This window comes from Bombus affinis, chromosome 11 (genome assembly GCF_024516045.1).
Source record: "Bombus affinis isolate iyBomAffi1 chromosome 11, iyBomAffi1.2, whole genome shotgun sequence".
Classification (NCBI taxonomy): domain Eukaryota; kingdom Metazoa; phylum Arthropoda; class Insecta; order Hymenoptera; family Apidae; genus Bombus; species Bombus affinis.
This window is the reverse complement of record NC_066354.1, coordinates 7,722,134-7,740,715: the sequence shown is the minus strand read 5'-3', so window position 1 is coordinate 7,740,715 and position 18,582 is coordinate 7,722,134. Positions and strand designations below refer to the sequence as shown.

Sequence of the window (18,582 nt, the reverse complement as noted above, 5' to 3'; positions counted from 1 at the left end):
AATAGTAGAAAAAGAGATAGTAAACTTAACTAAAAACAACAGAACGCCGCTAAACAAAATTGAAACAGAGGTAAAATTATTCCTGTGAGATCTATCATCTGTCTCTCTATTATGTCCTGAACGCTGCCAAGCAACATTGAAACTCATTACCGCCGCAAAAATTCTCTCTTCAGGGAATACATGACGCCATACTACTCCTATCACTATTTTACTCTTCTTATCGAGTCTACAGGTCGCTGTATACAAATGGAGGTGAGATAGGCGCGACGCGAAGAGACCAGTAGGAGAGAAGAATAGGAGAAAATTCATGTCATGTGATATACGGAACGTAGGAGTAGAATGGGAGAATGTGAGGAAATTTTCCGAAAATTCTGACTGGAACTGACCTATCCTACCGAATAAGGGTTTATAATTCATCTTTTGATTGTATTTCGTACGTACATCGTCCGAGATAAGGAACTTAAACAGTAATCGAATGTCCATTGCTGAAAGCTCGTTCCGGAAAATGTCCGGCATTGTCTGTAAGCATCGAGTGTAATGGTATACAAATTTTCAGGCAATTCCTAACCTTCGGAATTGTGCCGGAAAAAGTTAACAGATAATTTAAAGATATTAATGCATATACTAATGCATTAATGCATGAATACATACATGTCGACGAAAACATGTGGCCTCAGACATATCGTGAAAGTATTAGTGACAAATAAGTTGTCTCTCGATGTGGCATAATTATTTGACTTGTACTTAATTAAGTAGTTTAAGACGTTCTAAAAGAGCTTAATGTTAAGCAAAATAGACACTCGGTATTTGAAAAATGTTTAGTCTAACAGAATTTGAACAAGGCTTCACATTTTCTACTCGCGTTAAACAAAAATAAATAGTCCTTGTGCGAGTTTGTCGACAAGCTATTTGTCAATGACTGTCATAATTTCAGATAATGGTTAATTTAAAAGTATTATTCTGTTATTTTACCTGCATACTCGAAATTATTCATTTATCATTTCCTTACGTATCGATGTTATAAAACTGCAAGTATAAAAGAGGGTGTAGGGAAACACACAATAGTCAGTTGAGCAGAACGAAGCCTACCGAGCGTAGTTTTGCAACTGTAATTGGCTACAATCCTCCTCGACAATATGGTAGGTTCCTACTCTTATTTTACAAATTACCGCGTACAAACAGATTATTTTAACGTGTTTATCGGATCACCGCTATGCCTTCTGTTCTAACCATATTGCTCACAATTGCAGTCGAGCCTTCTCGATTTGCCGTTTTCAAATCTGCAATGTGCCGATCCCTACCTAGGGGGTCCTCAGCTTTCGGATGTTTGCACTGCAAACAACGGAGTAATGCTGCTGACGATTTTCAACATACTGTTAGCGGGAAATCCGGAAGTTGGTGAGCCGTGCAAGCGCGTGAGACCAGTCAAGGAGCCAGACCTTATTTACGATTTTATCGTTGTCGGTTGTAAGTTGTGAAAAGCTTCGAAATCAATCGTCTATCGAGCATTTATCAAACAATTATTATCTGGCATTTACGCGAAATTCTACTCGTACGTTTCGCGTTTAGCCGGCGCTGGTGGAGCTGCAGTGGCTGGAAGACTGAGCGAAGTCAAAGATTGGAAAGTTTTACTGATCGAAGCAGGTCCCGATGAACCGGCAGGAGCTGAAATACCCAGCAATCTTCTGCTTTACCTCGGTAATTAATTTCATTCGATCGTAGCGACGATTTATACGAAAAATGCGTTTAATCGAATGAAAACGTGTTACGTATAGGCGGCGAGTTGGACTGGAAATACAAAACGACGAACGAAACGAACGCCTGCCTCAGTACGAATGGAAGATGCGCTTGGCCTCGGGGTAAGAATCTCGGAGGAACGACGCTCCATCATGGTATGGCGTATCATAGAGGTCATCCTAAGGATTACGAGAAGTGGGTAGAACTAGGAGCCGAAGGATGGGGTTGGAAAGACGTACGTTCGTTTATCGATATTTGTAGCGCTATTAGGTGGATCGTCAGGAAATCTTGTTCAACTTTCGTAATATGTTCCTTGCAGGTGCTACCGTATTATCTCAAGTCGGAGAATAACACGGAAATTGGTAGAGTTAGCGCGAAAGATCATGCCACCGGAGGTCCTATGACCGTGCAACGGTTCGTTGATTCGAAATATCTTCATCTCTGTCATATTTTGAAAATTATTTCTTTCGATAGACGTTTCGAATTAATATCCGAATGTCGACAGGTTCCCATATCAACCTCCTTTCGCTTGGCATATCCTGCAAGCAGCGGACGAAGTAGGTTTCGGCGTTTCCGAAGATTTTGCCGGAGAAAAAATGACAGGTTTCACTATAGCTCAAACTATCAGTGAAGACGGTGTGAGACAGACCAGCGTTAGATCGTTTATTACACCCGTCGCGTATCGTAAGAATCTTCACGTAGCCGTGAACGCCACCGTTACCAAAGTTAGAACCATTGGCAAGAAAGTGACAGGAGTCGATGTGTTATTGGTGCGACGTTGTATCAAACTTATAACATCACGTCCTTACGGCTTTTTCATCGTTTAACCTCGATATTGATCTTATTCGCAGAATGGAAAGAAGCGCATCATAAGGGCAAAACGCGAAGTGATTTTGTCAGCGGGAGCAATAAACTCACCCCAGCTATTGATGTTGTCCGGAATTGGACCTAAGGAACACTTGAAATCCAAGAAGATTCCCGTAGTGATGGATCTACCAGGCGTTGGTGAAAATCTTCACAACCACCAATCCTATGGTCTAATCTTCACTCTGGATGAAACTTATTATCCAGTGTTCAACGAAAGTAACATCGAACAGTACATTAGAGACCAAACTGGACCACTCTCTAGCACAGGCTTGGCTCAAGTTAGTGGAATATTGACATCCAATTTCACTACCCCGGATGATCCAGATATCCAGGTATTCTTTTCCGGCTACCAAGCAATGTGCGAACCTATAAATGGCATACACTTGGCCGCGATAGAAAACAAGATGGCTGTCGAATTTACGGCCGTGAATCTACAACCAACGAGCAGAGGTGAACTGTCTTTGCCTCGATATCGTAAAATGCTTCATTTTCTTCGCTCGATTCATACGCATCGCTCGAATTTTGTCTGTAGGTCGCATTACGTTGAACAGCAACGATCCACTCGATCCACCTGTTATCTGGAGTAACGATTTAGGCACCGAACACGATCGCAGCGTCTTAGTTCAAGGAATCAAACACATTATCAAACTATCGAAGGCCCCGATCATGCGGAAGCTAGGTTTGAAGCGTCAACACGTGAAGATACCAGCGTGCGCAGGTTTTAAGCCAAACAGCTATGAATTTTGGGAATGTGCTATACGTTGGAACACAAGACCGGAAAATCATCAGACCGGCACCGCCAGAATGGGCCCGCGTTCGGATCCGATGACCGTGGTAGATACTCAACTCAAGGTACACGGTATCAAAGGACTGAGAGTAGCCGATGCGTCAGTTATGCCTACGGTACGTTTTCCATATTTCTCGTTAAATTACCTTCGACATTTCATCGACTCTGTATATTTTATTTTATTATTTTCTTCGAACGCGTTTCATAGGTGGTTTCTGGTAATCCTGTTGCCTCGGTCAACATGGTCGGAGAAAGAGCCGCAGACTTTATCAAGCAAGACTGGGGAGTCAGAATATAACGGAAACGTCAATTATGGAAAGAAAAACGAAATTATAATGGCCATTAATATGACAGTATAAATTCTATTTTGCGATTCATTTTTTTTTCTCTTAATCCCTTCCAATCAAAAATCGAAATCCGACAGGAACGAACGCTCGTTTGGTTGACATCGCGTAATTCCACGCGTACAAATTTCACTCGAATCGAATCGAGTTAGTTTCGAAGTTGGGTGGAACGGTTATAAAAGAGAACAATGATTGTTAAGTCCAAGTGACTTAAGTTATTCGGTAAACGGTGCTGCTGACTAATTCGGTGCAGTCGATATAAAGGAAAACCGTTGGAGATTGGACGGGCACGAAGACGACGCGACACTCCTCATCAAACACTCTACACTCCAAGACTTTAAACTCCTCGTGATTTCGCGAGGATCTCAAACTTCTATCCACCTCGTTCGAAAACGAATATTTACCTTCGCCGGAGTGGCGTGTGCGCGCGCGCGCGCATCTGCACTTGGAACGCTGCAGATGACGGTGAGTCTGGCGGCGTCGCGAGAAAGGGTCGCGATCCGCTAGCTGAGAAACTAATTTCGTTGACTGTTCCCGAAGTACAATAAAGGGCAATAACGCAGTTTAATTAAAATTAATAACGATACCGTTGGATGCATTCGAGATTGAAGAATGGCCGGTGGAAAAGGTCGGGCCGCGATATTGTCTGGCAGGATTATTAAAGTAAAAACGAAGAAGAGAAAGGAGAAACGAACGGCGGAGGAGGTCACATCGGTGGAACGAAGTAGCCTCCCAAGTCGAGAAAACGATGGAAGCTAGAAGCATGGAGAAGTGCACTTGACCTCCTTGGAGTCGTGGCCGCATACGCCTGTACGTTCCGTGCTGGCAAGAACGTATTCGCTAACCCTTATCCGACCTCAGTGGCTGTTCAACCGCGTCCAAATCTTCCCACGATCAGATACGTCTCCTTCGAGCGTACGTTAGATGCGAACGTTCTCTGCACAACAATGGTAAACAATAAAGATTCTTTGCTGTACTGCCGATTGGTTAACGACCGTTTGTATGGCCGCTTCAAAGCGTTAACGATCGCTTCGAATGCTCGACGACGTACCTGCCCCGCACAACGCCGAAGAAATTCTTATTGTTTGGATAAAAATTCGCGTTACCTCGAGCGAACCAGAGGAATCGGGCTTTGTGGATTATAGCGTCCGGCTCGTTTGCACGATAAAAACGTTGGCCGGCCGTCGACGGTCGTTAAACCAATGCTTTCGAGCTTCCACGTAATCCGAACTCGTCGCGCTCATGGAAACTAATTAACGTTATTCGAGAAAAAAGAAGAAACACCGGTCCAACAATCTTTTGCTTTTGTTGGAAAAGACTAGAGAACACGGACGAATAACAACGGCCTCAAAGCTTTGCGCCGAGATGGGTTCGCCACGATTGAAACAGTCTCGGCGAAAATACGAAAAGTCCGATCGCGAATAGGTTAATTTATTTAAAGTATGCATTCAGGGCAACCGGCAAAGCAGTCCTTGGATCGTAGCGGCCTTACAGCCAGCGACATACCTTTACATTCACTCTGAAAATGGCAGTTGGGTTCGATTTAACGCTGCCGTAATACAGCGTAACCTATGCGTCGCATTTGCGAAGGTAATTCCAATGTCACCACGGCTGTTCCACGCGGTATCGCTGTATCGCTATTTATTGCGAAACGATTCCCAAGATCGGAATCGTTGCACGCGTTCGCTGAAAATACCACTCATTGTTCCGTCTATCCATTACGCGTACAGTGCATAGCCCAGTACGAGTAAATGAAATCAGTCGCGGCATTTCATCGTTCATCGAATTTGTTCGAGAAACGTGTCGAGACGTTCGTTACTACGATTTTCGAGCTTCCCACGCGGCAAATCGCGAAATAATCACGTTGCTTCGAATGTATCGAAGCGCCAGCGATAGAAAAAGTCGCATCGTGCGTAAGCTATATTTCATCCTTTCTCTTTACAAATGAAAATACACGTTGAGATCGTTACCCGCGATCGTTTTCATTTACGCGAATCAACTTGTATTTATCGAAGTGTGTAGCATCCGTTTCAACGTGTAACGCCTTTATCGATGCGTTGCCGGTCACGTCGCAAAATTATTTCACCGTACGATGTACCGATGCGGCCGGTCCTGTTTTAGGAATACACGCGATTTAACAGAGGGTTTAATCGAATCGTAACGCGAGAATCGAGGGTGGCTTAAGTGTTAACTGTTTGATGGAGATTTCGTCCAATTTGCTATGGATTTAGATGCGTGCATTCAATTATCTACACGCGCGTTACAGCGAGCGCTACTTAATCCCCGGGCGATCCATTAACTGTAAACTATGGAATTATTAAAGCGAATCACCTGGCGATACGCCATCCCTGCTGAAACTTACGATAGCACTTTCCCTTCCGAAGTACCGTCGCTATAGTCAAAATTTCAGCCAGACACGTTCTTTGTAATCGTCAAGAGGGCAACGTGACTACGTAATTCATAAAAGAGCAGTAGCGTTTCGACGTTCATCGACACAGCGAAAGCTACGAATAGCTAAAAGAGAGAGAGAAAGAGAGAGAACTTGTATCTATTTTCCAAGAAATTAAAGGACCGACTTTTCGCCAAGAAAGATCCTCGCGGAACCTCGTAGCAGGCACGAACGACGAAAGGTTGAACACATGATGATATAAACAAATTATAAATAAAACATCGAACATCTGAAAGACGCGTGTGGGTGGCCAAATGTGTCGTACACGATCCGCGATGTCGCGCCTCGTCGCCTACCATCGTTCCCATCGTCCTCACGGTCGTCGTCTTGTTCGTTGTCGTTGTGCCAGCGTTGCAGCGGTGTAACGACTGCTTTGAATTTCATGAGGGTGCGAATGAATTCATGGTGGAATGGCGCGCGTGGGTTTGCCCCCGGAGACTCGACGACTTAGAACGTCCTCATTCTTCCTTCGGTCTCGCCAGTTGGAAAATCTGCAGGAATCCAAGCGTAATTGAGAAAATAATAACTATGTGTATTATCCGGTAAGGCCATCGATCGATGAAACGAAACCAGCAGCCACTGTCCACGAGTTTCCTAGGGAATCCAAGGAGGAGCTTAAAGGGTAGAAAATATCGCTGGATGTTTGAACAAGATGGAACGGCGAAGCCGGACCAGCCGCGTGACATCACGCGCGGTAGTAATCTGTCGAATCCCGAAGGTTGGTCGATGCAGCGCTGGGAGCGCGACGAACGAGTCGCATAATGCGCTTTGTCGCGTAGCCGTGCTGCGACGCGTGCACCAAGTTTGTTTACCGGGGCTTTTTGGTGGATCGAGGGTGCACACGCGGCGCGCCGTGAACGCGCGATCGCAATACCGTCTCGCAATGGCGCACGACGAAGCCTCCGTCTAAAGACCGAGGTTCGTTACTCTCGCACGAACAGCAACCGCTGTTACAAAAGGGAAAGGAAAAGAAGAATCGCGGGACGAGGACGGATCGTGGAAACCCGGTTAAAGAAAAGCATAGCAGCAGCAGCAGCAACGTTCAACACGGACGCGCCCGTTCCTTTCCTTTCTTCCTTCTTGCCCCTTCCACGCCGCGGTCGACTCTTGTTTCCTCAGACGGATCCAGACCTCGTCGGCAGTTGTCTCCATTCGCGACGTCATCTCGAGTAATTGCGGTTGCATAGAATAGCAGCGTAACGCGCAAATGCGCTTTGCAATTCGAACAAGAGTTTCGGCTGTGAGACTTAAACACCGTTTGTCGTCTCGCCTCGTCCCGTCTCGCCTTACTGCGAGAAAGCTTCGAAGACATTCGTCGGTTATCCACGAGAAAGATTTGTTTCGTGTGTAACGTAATTATACGAAGTTATCGGTGTTTCGGATGACTGATTCGCGTCGGATGCTGTCTTAAAGCGTTTAAACCTCGTCTAGAGGTAGAGAGAGGGTTGGCGCGCTCGTTTCACGCACACTCTGTTTCCCATTCGTGACACGATTCGGCTAATAACCTGGACGGAACGAAACTCAATTTCGTTTCTCGTGAAAAAAACGTGGCACAGTAAAGAATCAAGAACTGAAAGTACACTGGGGAGCGGAATTAAGGGCGGAAAGTAATACGAGCGGATTATTAAAAACCGCGATAGGAAGAGCACAAAAGCCTCTGAAAAAATAGGGTTGAATGCAGCTGGCTCGTTTTAGTATTCCCAGGCGAAGCGGTGGAAACGCGATAGGTAATTAACCTCGTTGCCGGTAGCCGGGACGTGCGAAGGTTCTTCTTGATTTTCTTACACAGCCGTTCGCGAGTAAATGCGTACAAATACGACGTTACTATCTTGAAATTGTTTGGGTCAGCCAACTGCAGAGAGCAACCATTACCGACGATAGCTGGCCTCGAGGGAACAGGTTCTTACCAACCGCGTCAATAATGCAAACGCGTGTAAGCCGTGGGATATAAGCAAGCCCGTAAATATTGCGCCGCGACGCTGATGGTCGGGGAAACAACGCGAGCAAAATGTACGTGAGTAGCCTGAAGAAACTACAGGGATGGGAGGACGAATCTGGTCAAACGCGCGTCATTTACCGATCTCGATCGTTTCGCTGTGTTTATGCCAGCCGCAGAAATCGATACGCGTCCAAAGATATCCACGAAAATCGTCGTTGAGGCGAAGAAATAGGATAAAGGGATCTCGGTTTTTGCCCGATTTCGTTGCTTCGCCCGTGGTATCCTTCCCGCGAGAATCGAGTTTCAACGCGTCCGGCGTGATCCTATCCGGCGCATAATTTTATTATCGTCGTTTTACGCTGTCACGCCGCATCCAAGCGTTGAAAAATCCTCGCGGCACGCCGCCCGTAATGGCGGTTATTAAGAATAATGATTGCTGGGCGGAAGTCTACAGACTGCTACGCGAATACATATTCATGAGAGTAAGTGAATCGGCCAATATCTTACCGTCCACTGTTCCTTTCTCTCTTCTTTTTAAAACGTACACATAGACGGCCGTTTTATAAGCGAGCGACGCTGTCGACGCCGTTTATATACCGCGTCGGATCGTTTTCAGCTTTCTCGTGATAAAAGCGAAACAAATCGCGGCTCTGTGGGTCGCGCGGAAGCGAAACTTTTCCGCCGTTCCGATTCTCTTTTGACGCCTCCGTGTCCGTATCGCGTAAACTCACAGTCTTTCGCCTTTTGCCTTTTATTCGTTCTCGGTGGCACGCCGCGGTCCGTGACCTTTTACGTTTCCGTCTAATAGAACGGGACCATTCGATAATCCGCTAGGCATTGCGTCACGTCGTTTCAAAAGGTAAAGGTGAATCGCGATTAAATGAATCCGACAGAAAATCGAAAAGAACGAACCGCTAGACGAGATCGACGATCGAGATGCCGCGAAGCAAACATCTGTAACGCGTATCTTCGTAGCTTTCTTTCCAGACATTTCGATTCTCCTTCATAGTCGAGAGCAGGTTCCTCTTTTTCTTCGTCTTCATTCAGCGGTCTGGAGTTTTTTATGCCGCTGGATTTACGCCTGCAGCTTTATTTATTCACGCTTTAATTACCGTCCCGAGTCTCCCGTAGCCGAGTGTCCGGGCACGTGGATGCACCCCGAAACGAGAAACTTCAGGGTGGCAGCGAGATTAATGGGCTTGGTTAGCGTTCTTCACCCCCACGCGAGAGACGCGTGAGAAATTTGCGTAGTATACACGCGTATACACATATTTAGGAAGGAAAAAAGAAATGGAGGGGAATCGCGGCGGCGCAGAAGAGAAAAATGATAAAAGTAACAGGGACGAGTAATGTCGTTATTCATCGGGAGCCCGGTGTTTCCTACGTTGTCTCGGAATGACGTTGGCCAGGGCTTTTCAGGGCTCTCTTTGTTCTAGAAACAAACGGTCGACCCGTGAAATACTTGACTCCATTTCATCCCTCTTTACGACCTCGATTTCAACCTTCGTGTAAGTCGCTTTGAGAAATTCCTTCCAAAATTTTATCGTACGACGAAATTGCTATCCCGGCACCACCTTCGTTCCCGCTCTTTTACTATGATTCTGTTCGCGGTCGATATTCCGTCAGTCGTCCGCTTCTTTACCTTCTTTTCGATTTTGGTCCACGGAGCGACGATCGGCTCGTTTTCGCGAAGGAATACAGCATTCGAACGTTTCGATGGTATTCTCAACCGGATACTCTCGACGGCGAGGAGTTTTGACTGTCGTGGCGGAGTCTCGAGACTGCTTTCTCTCGCATCTGGCGAAGCAGCGACGCGCGTGAAAAAAGACTCTTTAAAGGGAGAAGCTGGAGAAAGGCGAGTTTTCGCATTCGTTGGCGAGGTTCTCGACGACGAGGATGATGCAAGTAGCCCAAGAAGATACTATCGAGCAGAGTCGAGGACCGGTCGAAGAGGGCAAGGGGCGGTCGGCATTCATCCGAGTAGATAACATCGCTTGTTAAATCCACCCTTGCCACCGGTGTAGTCAGCACGCTTACCTGGTGCCCGTCGCTGCTACCAACATCCTACTGACGCGAGATAGCAAGTTCAGTCACTAGCTCATCCGCCCCTTTTACCCTCGATTGTCTACAGTTGCTTCTACGACAATAGCGCGTCATCCGTACGACCACCGCCACTAAGCAACTGCTATTACCGATTTCACCGATCGAACCATCTGTCACCGAACACGAATATTCGTCGTATTGTTCTCGCAATACAGTCGGATCGAAGCTTGTTCGTCGAGCGACCGATCGACCGTATCTCTTTTGCTTCGCTCATCCTTCCATGAATTTCGAAGAACGCGGAGATTGAGAATTTGCGTGAACGTCGCGATTCTACAGATTAGCCTCATCCGCGATAGCATCGACAAAAATTTGTTTTTCGCTAAAAAAATGATTCGATAACGTGGCCGCTGTCGAGACGCAGACACGTATTCTATGCCGACCGCTATTAATTTGAGACATTGACGGAATGCTCGCCTGTCCGACGAGATTCCAGCGTAGAAAACGGTTATCCCTCGTATTTTAATCAACACAGCGATTCCGTTCTTTTCGTCACGAGAGAAACCATCGATGCCAAAACGAAGCGTCGCGTCGCAGCCAGTCAGCCAGTTTCGAAACGAGAGTATCGATCGTTGTCAGTTCCAGGTACAGGGAAAAGGCTCGGCAATCGAGTCAGCTGTTACGCGTAACGCGGTTAACTGTCGCGTCTGGGCGTCAATATTGATTCACTTTTTTCATTAGAACAAAAGCTATCGATGACGGCCTATCTCGACCACGTTCGAGTGGACGCCGAGTGTCGGACGCTGTCGTTCTCAAAGACCCACTTACTTCTCGCGTTACGATTCGACATTCGATTGCTAACGTTCGACGATGATTAATCGCGTGCTTGCCACTACCGAGCTTTTGCCAGCGCGTTCGTCCAAAGAATCGCAATTTTCTTTCGCGCGAATACTTGTCGTGGAAAATACTCGTATTTCGAAAAATCGATGTGAATTTATGGTTATTCGCGAGGTTTATCCACGCTACTCACGGCATAAAGTGCATAAGAGTAACGTAAAACCGGTTAATGGTACAAAGTCAGCTGCAGATGGATAATAAAAAAACGCGTAAAAACGACGCATACGAATTCATGCACCAATAATCCTCCTCATCTTCGAATTAGAAAACACGAAACACAAGCGGGTGTGCTTGCATTTAATTCACTTGGTTATAGTCCTCTTAACAAGAAACGATTGTCCTTATTGTTTGCAAAATACAACCAGAATGATGGTCCGCTTAAAGGTACCTCTCGTTTGTGCAGAGTATTCGCCACGAATGGCCACTTAAGAAGAGAAACAGCGCATCCTTTATTCCAGCGCAATCATTGAAGATAGATCGCTCACAATGCCAACACATTCCCCCCGCTTCTTGCGAGATACAAACGACGTCCGAAATAAAGCGACGCATCGACGCGTATGACATCTTGGCTCAAACTATGAGAGCAACGAAAAATATTATCTAGGGCAATCTGGGGTAATGTTCGAACGGTGAAAGGAGAAATAGAGGCATAGGACGCGACACCTTAATGGCACCGATTTGTTCAACGACGAGGACCGTTTGCCCCAATTTGCGATCAGGATTCGGTAGAGCCCTTTATAGTTTCCGTGTTACGAGGGGTTCGAAGGTTGGCAAAATAAATAAAGCGTCCTGTCACTCTATCCCTGTCTCAGAGTCCTTGACCGACGAGTGGCATCGGGTCCACAGGCTTGAAATCGGTAAAATTTCTTTCTTTTCGAAAGACTCGGCACGAACCGTTTCGAAATCCTCGAATATCCTCGTTACGATACACGCAATACCGAAACTGATCTCGTATCGTTGTAGCACCGTTCAAATATAAAATCGCACAGATACCAGAGACAATCTGGAACATGAGAAACACGCCGTCGATTCGGTACGACGTTTCCTATTCACGAGACTTTATGTGACAGAGAGGCGAAAAATTGCGAGCAAATTAGCTAACGCGTTCGGTTATTAACTGCATTGAAATCGGCTTATCAAAGAATTGTCGCGGAGCAATGTGACAGAGGAAATTGGTGAAAAGCTCTTTACGCAAGGCGAACCTCAAAGGCCTCTCGTGTTTCTGAAAAACCTTCTTTGTTAAAATACTCCTTGGTGTACCATTCACCGAAAGTTCGCCAAAGACCCGCTAGACTATTCATTTATTTATGCTTCCTCGCTAGGATCTCCTGACTCGTGGATGAATTTTTTTTCAGGACGGAAACGCTGTCCCGTAAAAAGAGTCGACTACAAAAGAATTGAATGCTGAAAACGGGTCGATCGACTTTTTTTCCATACGAGAACGATCAACGAGAATCACGAATATCTTTTGACCGCTCACCCCTATTTTTGCTATATTTTTCACCATCGCCGTGTCCTAACGGGTGGAGGGGGAGAAAAAGACGAAAAGGAAAATGAAAAAGAGAACGAAAGGAAAATCGAGAGGCAGAAAAATAAGCGGCACGTCGAAGAGAATGATTTCGACCGTACTGCGACACAGTTTCAATGCGAAATTAATAGACACAGGCCGGCGCCGTGTGTGTCACGTATTTGCTCAAGCTGAACAGCGCATTTTTTGCAGAACAAAATTGCAGCTTAATACAATTGCAATCTGTGACGCGCAGGTACGAACACGCGAATTGGGAACTTCTTGTCCCCTCGGGTATGTCCATATTGTCCATAGATCGACCAAAAAGCGAACAGCGCTGGAGAGAGAGAGAGAGAGATATCGAAGAGGGAGAATGTAAAGGTTCCAGGAGCGATAGAGGATGGCAGAGGGGAGAATAGAGAAAAGGAAGATGACGCACATGTGCATCTACGCGAAACCGGAAACGGGTACGACGGAAACAAGGCGAAAAAGGATGGTAACGGGAAACTAATGGCAGGCGCAACGGTTGGTCACCGCAACGGAACCGCGCGATACATAAATTCCCTGCTTGACGAGCGTCGTTGTTTTTGCGTTTTACGAAGCGCAACAATATTTGTACATTTGTCCTGCGCGATCGGTGTCACCAGTCGCGTTCCGCGACCAACAATCCATGCCCTGAAAACACGAATATCGCGATGATTATTGGAGGATTCCACGATTTCATCGACACTCACCCTCTCCGCGACTCGTTTCGATTTCCATCTCGATGCCGAAGGACGCTGTTAAGGATCGAACTCCGTAAGCTCGATGTTAACTTCGAAATTATTAACGACACGCTGAACATTTTGATACGATACCGCAGGCGTGCAACGAAGTATCGTAAAATTGCGGCCACCATGAAGAATGTTCGATAACTGATCTAGAATACATACCCAGGCGCTAATTACCAAACGTAAACGGCTGCTCTAAAATTATGTAACGAGCTCCAATATTTGTTGGCTATTGTTATTGGGTCGCGAGTTACTTTTCGCGCAAACTTTCGTAATAACGATGATCACCGCTAACGAGTCGCTGGGTTAGCCAGCGTTAATCAATTTCCTAGCGCAGTCGAGGTATCGGCGTTTCAACGGCGTTCGACGACTACACGCCGTATTCTGTCGCAAGACCTATCGGCCTACGAAACTGTTGTTCAACATAATTGGACCAACGAAACGACGACGATGCTAGCCAAAGAAGGGATCGGTGAAAAAACCGGCATCATTTCCAAGCCACTAACTACGAACGATAAGCGCTGCTGCGAACGACCCACTTTTCTCGCCGTTCCATATATAACGAAAGGCGTACGCCCCTCGGTAACTTTACTTTCCTTCCGCTCGGCGTAACCTCCATCCCCTAAACCCCTCCCGCCCCTTTTCTTGCCCCAAACGAGCCATTCTCTTCGTCATTAACGTGCCAATTTTTTTTCATTCTTTTTCCTTCCTTCGTTTGTGCTTTCCCTTCTCATGATGGTGCTTCCGTTATACGTCGACCCGACCGAATTATGTATGCGGCTAACAATACGTCTTTTTATAAACAATCGCGACGGCTGCCGCACGATTTTTATTCTTCCTTTTATTATCCTTCTTTTTTTTTGTTCGAGCTTATCGTATTATCGAAGTTAAAAAAAAAAACGCATTAACGATTGGTCGAGATATGACAGGCACGACCGCGATAACGCGACGTTCGACGAATCGCCGCGTTAAGCTCGTGACGGCCAGTGACGCGTTACATATACGATTTTTGATTTATGACGGTAGGAAAAAGCGATTCTTTCTTTCGTGGATGATGCAGCGGGGGTTCGCCGCACATATCAACTGGCGTATTTTCTGGGCGTAATCAACGCGTGCAGAAAATTAGCTGCGTTATTGCATGCATTTTTAAACGAGGAATAACATAGTCGTTGGCAGCCGTGACGGTGGCAATGGCAGTAGCGGTAGAAAGGACGGTAACTCGTGACAGTAGCGACAACCGAGCGAACGATCCGCTTTCGAGTGCAAACCCGTCCTATGCAACCATTATCGTTATTATTATCAATTGAAACGCGTTTCGAGATCAGTATCGGCATAATTACGGCCGGTAATGACTTGGTGGTTAATTGGCTACTGGGCAAATCGATTTTCGATAATCCGTCAAAGAGGTGCCGTCGATCGGCTTTATCGTCGCTTGGATAGCTGGTCGAGAATGTGCGCAATTAGAGCAACCTCTGTGCGCTTTATTTTTGTATTCGCGCGTCATCCCTCTGCACCTCCATCGGCCAAGCATCGCAAAAGCTCATGCATCCACGAATTCCGTTCTTCGGAAAAATGGAAATCGTGGCTGACGCGATATCTTGCTAGACTAACAGCACGTTGTCGGTCAAAAGATTCCTAAAAAAAAAAAAAAAAAAAACGGGACGCGTGTTCGGTACGAGGGGACCATAAACGCACAGACTTGCTAAAGAGGAACGAAATAGAGTAAAGGTAAAACCGGTAAACAGAATTTTTCGTTCGTCATCGATCGAACAGCGTTTCCCATTCGCAATGAGCATAATTCCCACGTGTACGCGATCGCTCTTTCTCTCTTCTGTTCCACTCTGGCTTCCGTGCCCATTCTTTCCGTACTCCGAACGTTGCGCTTCTTTCCTTCTTCCATTTTAATCCGCGGCAGAGACTAACTGAAGAGAATGCAATATCGCCCGCTCAGCAAAGAATAGCCGGTGTCGCGATACGTGCGCTCATTCGCGAGACTGCGTCGCACCAAAGCGCGTATCGTTCATTTTCTTGGCATTTCATTTATCGTGCCAGCTGCCAAGCAATGGAACGTGTTCGAGAGCAGCTCGGTCTCCTCCTCGTTTCATCGCTTAAATCGCGCACCGGTGTCTCGACTAGCAGCAGCGTTATTCGCTTCGCTTACTCTACCTTATCATTCAACTCGACTTTTACCTCGCGATTAATTATACCAGATTGTTTACACCCGCTATCCTTGTTCTCGATGAATGGACTTGTTTACCTCGATGATTATCATAGATGTTAATTATCGAAACTCGAAAGAGAGCGAGTTGCTCGCACTCGAACGAAGCTCGTGGCAATGCCGCGTTGCTCCGATCGAATCTATCATAGTCGCGTGTCTTTCGTGTACAGACTCGAAATAGAGCGCGAGCTGCCGTTCGCAACCAGCAAAGAACGTTAGATCGTCTAAATCGTTTCTAAACCATCTTATCGCCGCGATCGCTACGATTGCCGCGATCTAAAGGTAAACGCTCGAATCAGGCGAGACACGCGTTCGCGTGACCGGGTTTCTCCGCTTTCCTGGCTTCGTTTCGATGTCGTTGCCTCTGCGTGTACATTACCGCGAATAGTATTTTTCCTAAAAAAAAAAAAAGTAAAAAAAAAGAAAAAACGTCGCGTTTCGGTCCAACTTCTGAAAGAAACGAAGGCTCGGCCGTAAGCAGGATCGCGTGTTTCACATTGAAAAGCTTTTTCCCAAAGATCCATCTTTGAAAACAAGAGCTCGTTCCTTTTAAATGGCACGGGACTTATCGTTGCGAGGCATTTTCCAAAGGAAGGTACCTAAGACGAATTTTCTATAGTTGCCAAAAGGTTACCGATACGAATCGCATCTTTAACGAGGACGATACGCTTAATCGCACTTAATGATTCCTGAAACAAGTAATTAGTTGCGACAATACTTTCCGACTGCTAAAGTAGCAGGAGGAAAACTTGATGTAAATTTCTCGTTAAAAGAAGCTTTCCAAGTATAAGTACTTTGCGAAGCTACTTTTCGAGCTTCGCACCTTGCATCGTCCCTGTCTCCATGAAATTTGATTTCGCTTTTGCAGCTCGCTAACTTCGTTAAACGGATCTTGCCCCTTTTCTTGGCTGGCACAAAATCGAACCCCCTCTCATATTCGCGGTCCAACGTTCGAATGATACGCGTCACGCCGATGCGAATGATGGCTAAATAAAGGATTCGTGTAAGTACTTGCTAAGAAGCTTTAATGTAAATGCACATCCACGAAAGGACGTGGGCGAAAAGGCGATTTGCGAGTCGCGTCAATCGTCGGCCTGGCACTCGCTCTGTATCGGTAGATTTCTATTATGCCTTCATCGTACGCTTTCCACGAGGCTCGTTTCCGACCATCTCCTCCACACACATTGTTGCTCGTCGCGATCTCTCAGATACCGTGCCATTAATTAACTTTAAACGATTCCATGCTATCTTTCGCCATTCTTTCCTCGATCTCGATCATTACTTAACGGAGGTTTCGTAACTCGACAAAATCGTGGAAAAGTAAAATTGCGCGAACGACTCGCCTCTCCTTAGCTATCTATGTCTGGACTACTCCTTGCGAATTGGACGATTGGAATTCACAGAACGAAAATTCGTCTTTGACCGAACGTGTTGCGAAAATCGAGTAGCGAGCGGCCAGTGAAAATTTTATTCGACCCCGGAGCAGCCCTGAATTCTGACAGAAATCGATCCTTCTTGCGCTCGAACGCGATCGCGATACGACTCGGTAGAAAGTAACGCTGGGTTAAAACGAAAGCAACGAACTCGCGACGTGGGCACGAAATCGTGCGGGGAAACTCTCAGTGCGCGATAACGACATAGTCTCGTAAGTGTAGACCGCTGATACCAAAACAGAGAGCCAAGAGATCCAGGCAAATCCTAGTGCTCGCTAATGGAGGCTAGGATTAATTATACGAGGCATATTAATCAGCTATCGCCTTACTTTGAATTGAAACTAATGCGAAGCATCCCTTTGGGGAACGAAGGAGAGACTAATCATGATGGAGTGACTCGTAGCTCTCTGTGACGTGTCTGCGTCTAGTATTTTCCACGGACTAACGTTCGTGAAATTCTACGGCTGGTTTCCACTATGACGTTTTGCGACAACTCGTACAAACACAACGTTCATCTACCTGTGAGTTGGATCGCGTAGTCGGTAATTTTCGTCGGTATCAACAACCGAGTCGAAACGGTGCGGCGCCGCTTATAAATATTGATACGTAAACGCACGTGGCTAATTTTACTGAAAAAAAGAAAAAGAGAAAGACACTAAACCGAACGAGCGGTATCGCGAAAATTCTTTGGACCTTTGTAATCTGTGTATCACGGTGGCATGTTGATCGACTTGATTCGTGTCACGTGTTTGCTTTCCCGATACTTGCTCTACCGTTGCAAGTTATTCGCGTGTACGAAACCGCAAATAAGGAGAGGGTGAACGCACGGAAACACTAGGGCACAGCCAATTACCCCTTCTGTTAACCTGCTCGTTTTTGTATGAACTCTCGCTAAGCAAACTTTCCTACTTAACACCATCGCGTAAATCGAACGGATAACAAAAGGTGCACATATTTTGCAAAAATATAACGGCCAAACTCGTCGATACCGGACGTGTACTTTGAAATTAGCTACGATACATCATACTGTTCGTCGTTCCCACCAAAGTACCGGAGTTTCGGACAAATCGTTTATAGCCTCAAAGTGTGTTCGCGTTAGAGTTATCCGAAACGTCCTCCGATACTCTTGACACAAAAGAAACTTTGGTCGTGTGAAACCAATCGCCATTCATCGAAGCAAACTCCGCGTGCAATTTGTCAAAAATTTTGCAAGAAATAGAGGTGTTGGCGCGATCCACGTGCGATTAATAACGCGCGATTCGACTGTAAGAGGAACAATAATAAGAAATCGAGAGATAAACAGACGGAACAGCAAACTCGAGTGATGTATCATGGTCGAGCGTAATACCATATACTACTTCTGACTGCCAGGATCGTTCTGCGGAAACGGATAACTATAACGTTTCGACGAATCAATTAACGGAATCGTTTACAACTGCTCGAATGATTACCGCGTATTTTTAACCTAACATCGAATAGCATGTCTCTATTGGCGGATATTTCCGCCAAAGGAAGGAATTGATCGCGCGAATTTGCGAACACGCAATCACGGAGGCGAGCGAGCGAATGCAAAAGGGGGTGCGCATAATGCGCA

General features: G+C 46.1%; 2 protein-coding genes across 2 annotated transcripts in view; one reads left to right on the top strand and one right to left on the bottom strand.

Annotated features, from left to right (window-relative positions):
- Nucleotides 1–18,582, bottom strand: part of LOC126921894 (nephrin-like) — a 252,845-nt gene that overhangs the window by 197,609 nt on the left and 36,654 nt on the right. The window lies entirely within an intron of this gene.
- On the top strand, nt 990–3,765 carry LOC126921908 (glucose dehydrogenase [FAD, quinone]-like). Its single transcript, XM_050733942.1, has 9 exons — nt 990–1,139; nt 1,251–1,467; nt 1,570–1,698; nt 1,776–1,972; nt 2,057–2,151; nt 2,243–2,507; nt 2,589–3,054; nt 3,137–3,507; nt 3,600–3,765. Exons 1-9 carry the CDS (start codon nt 1,137–1,139, stop codon nt 3,687–3,689), a joined length of 1,833 nt encoding a protein of 610 aa, XP_050589899.1. The 5' UTR covers nt 990–1,136; the 3' UTR covers nt 3,690–3,765.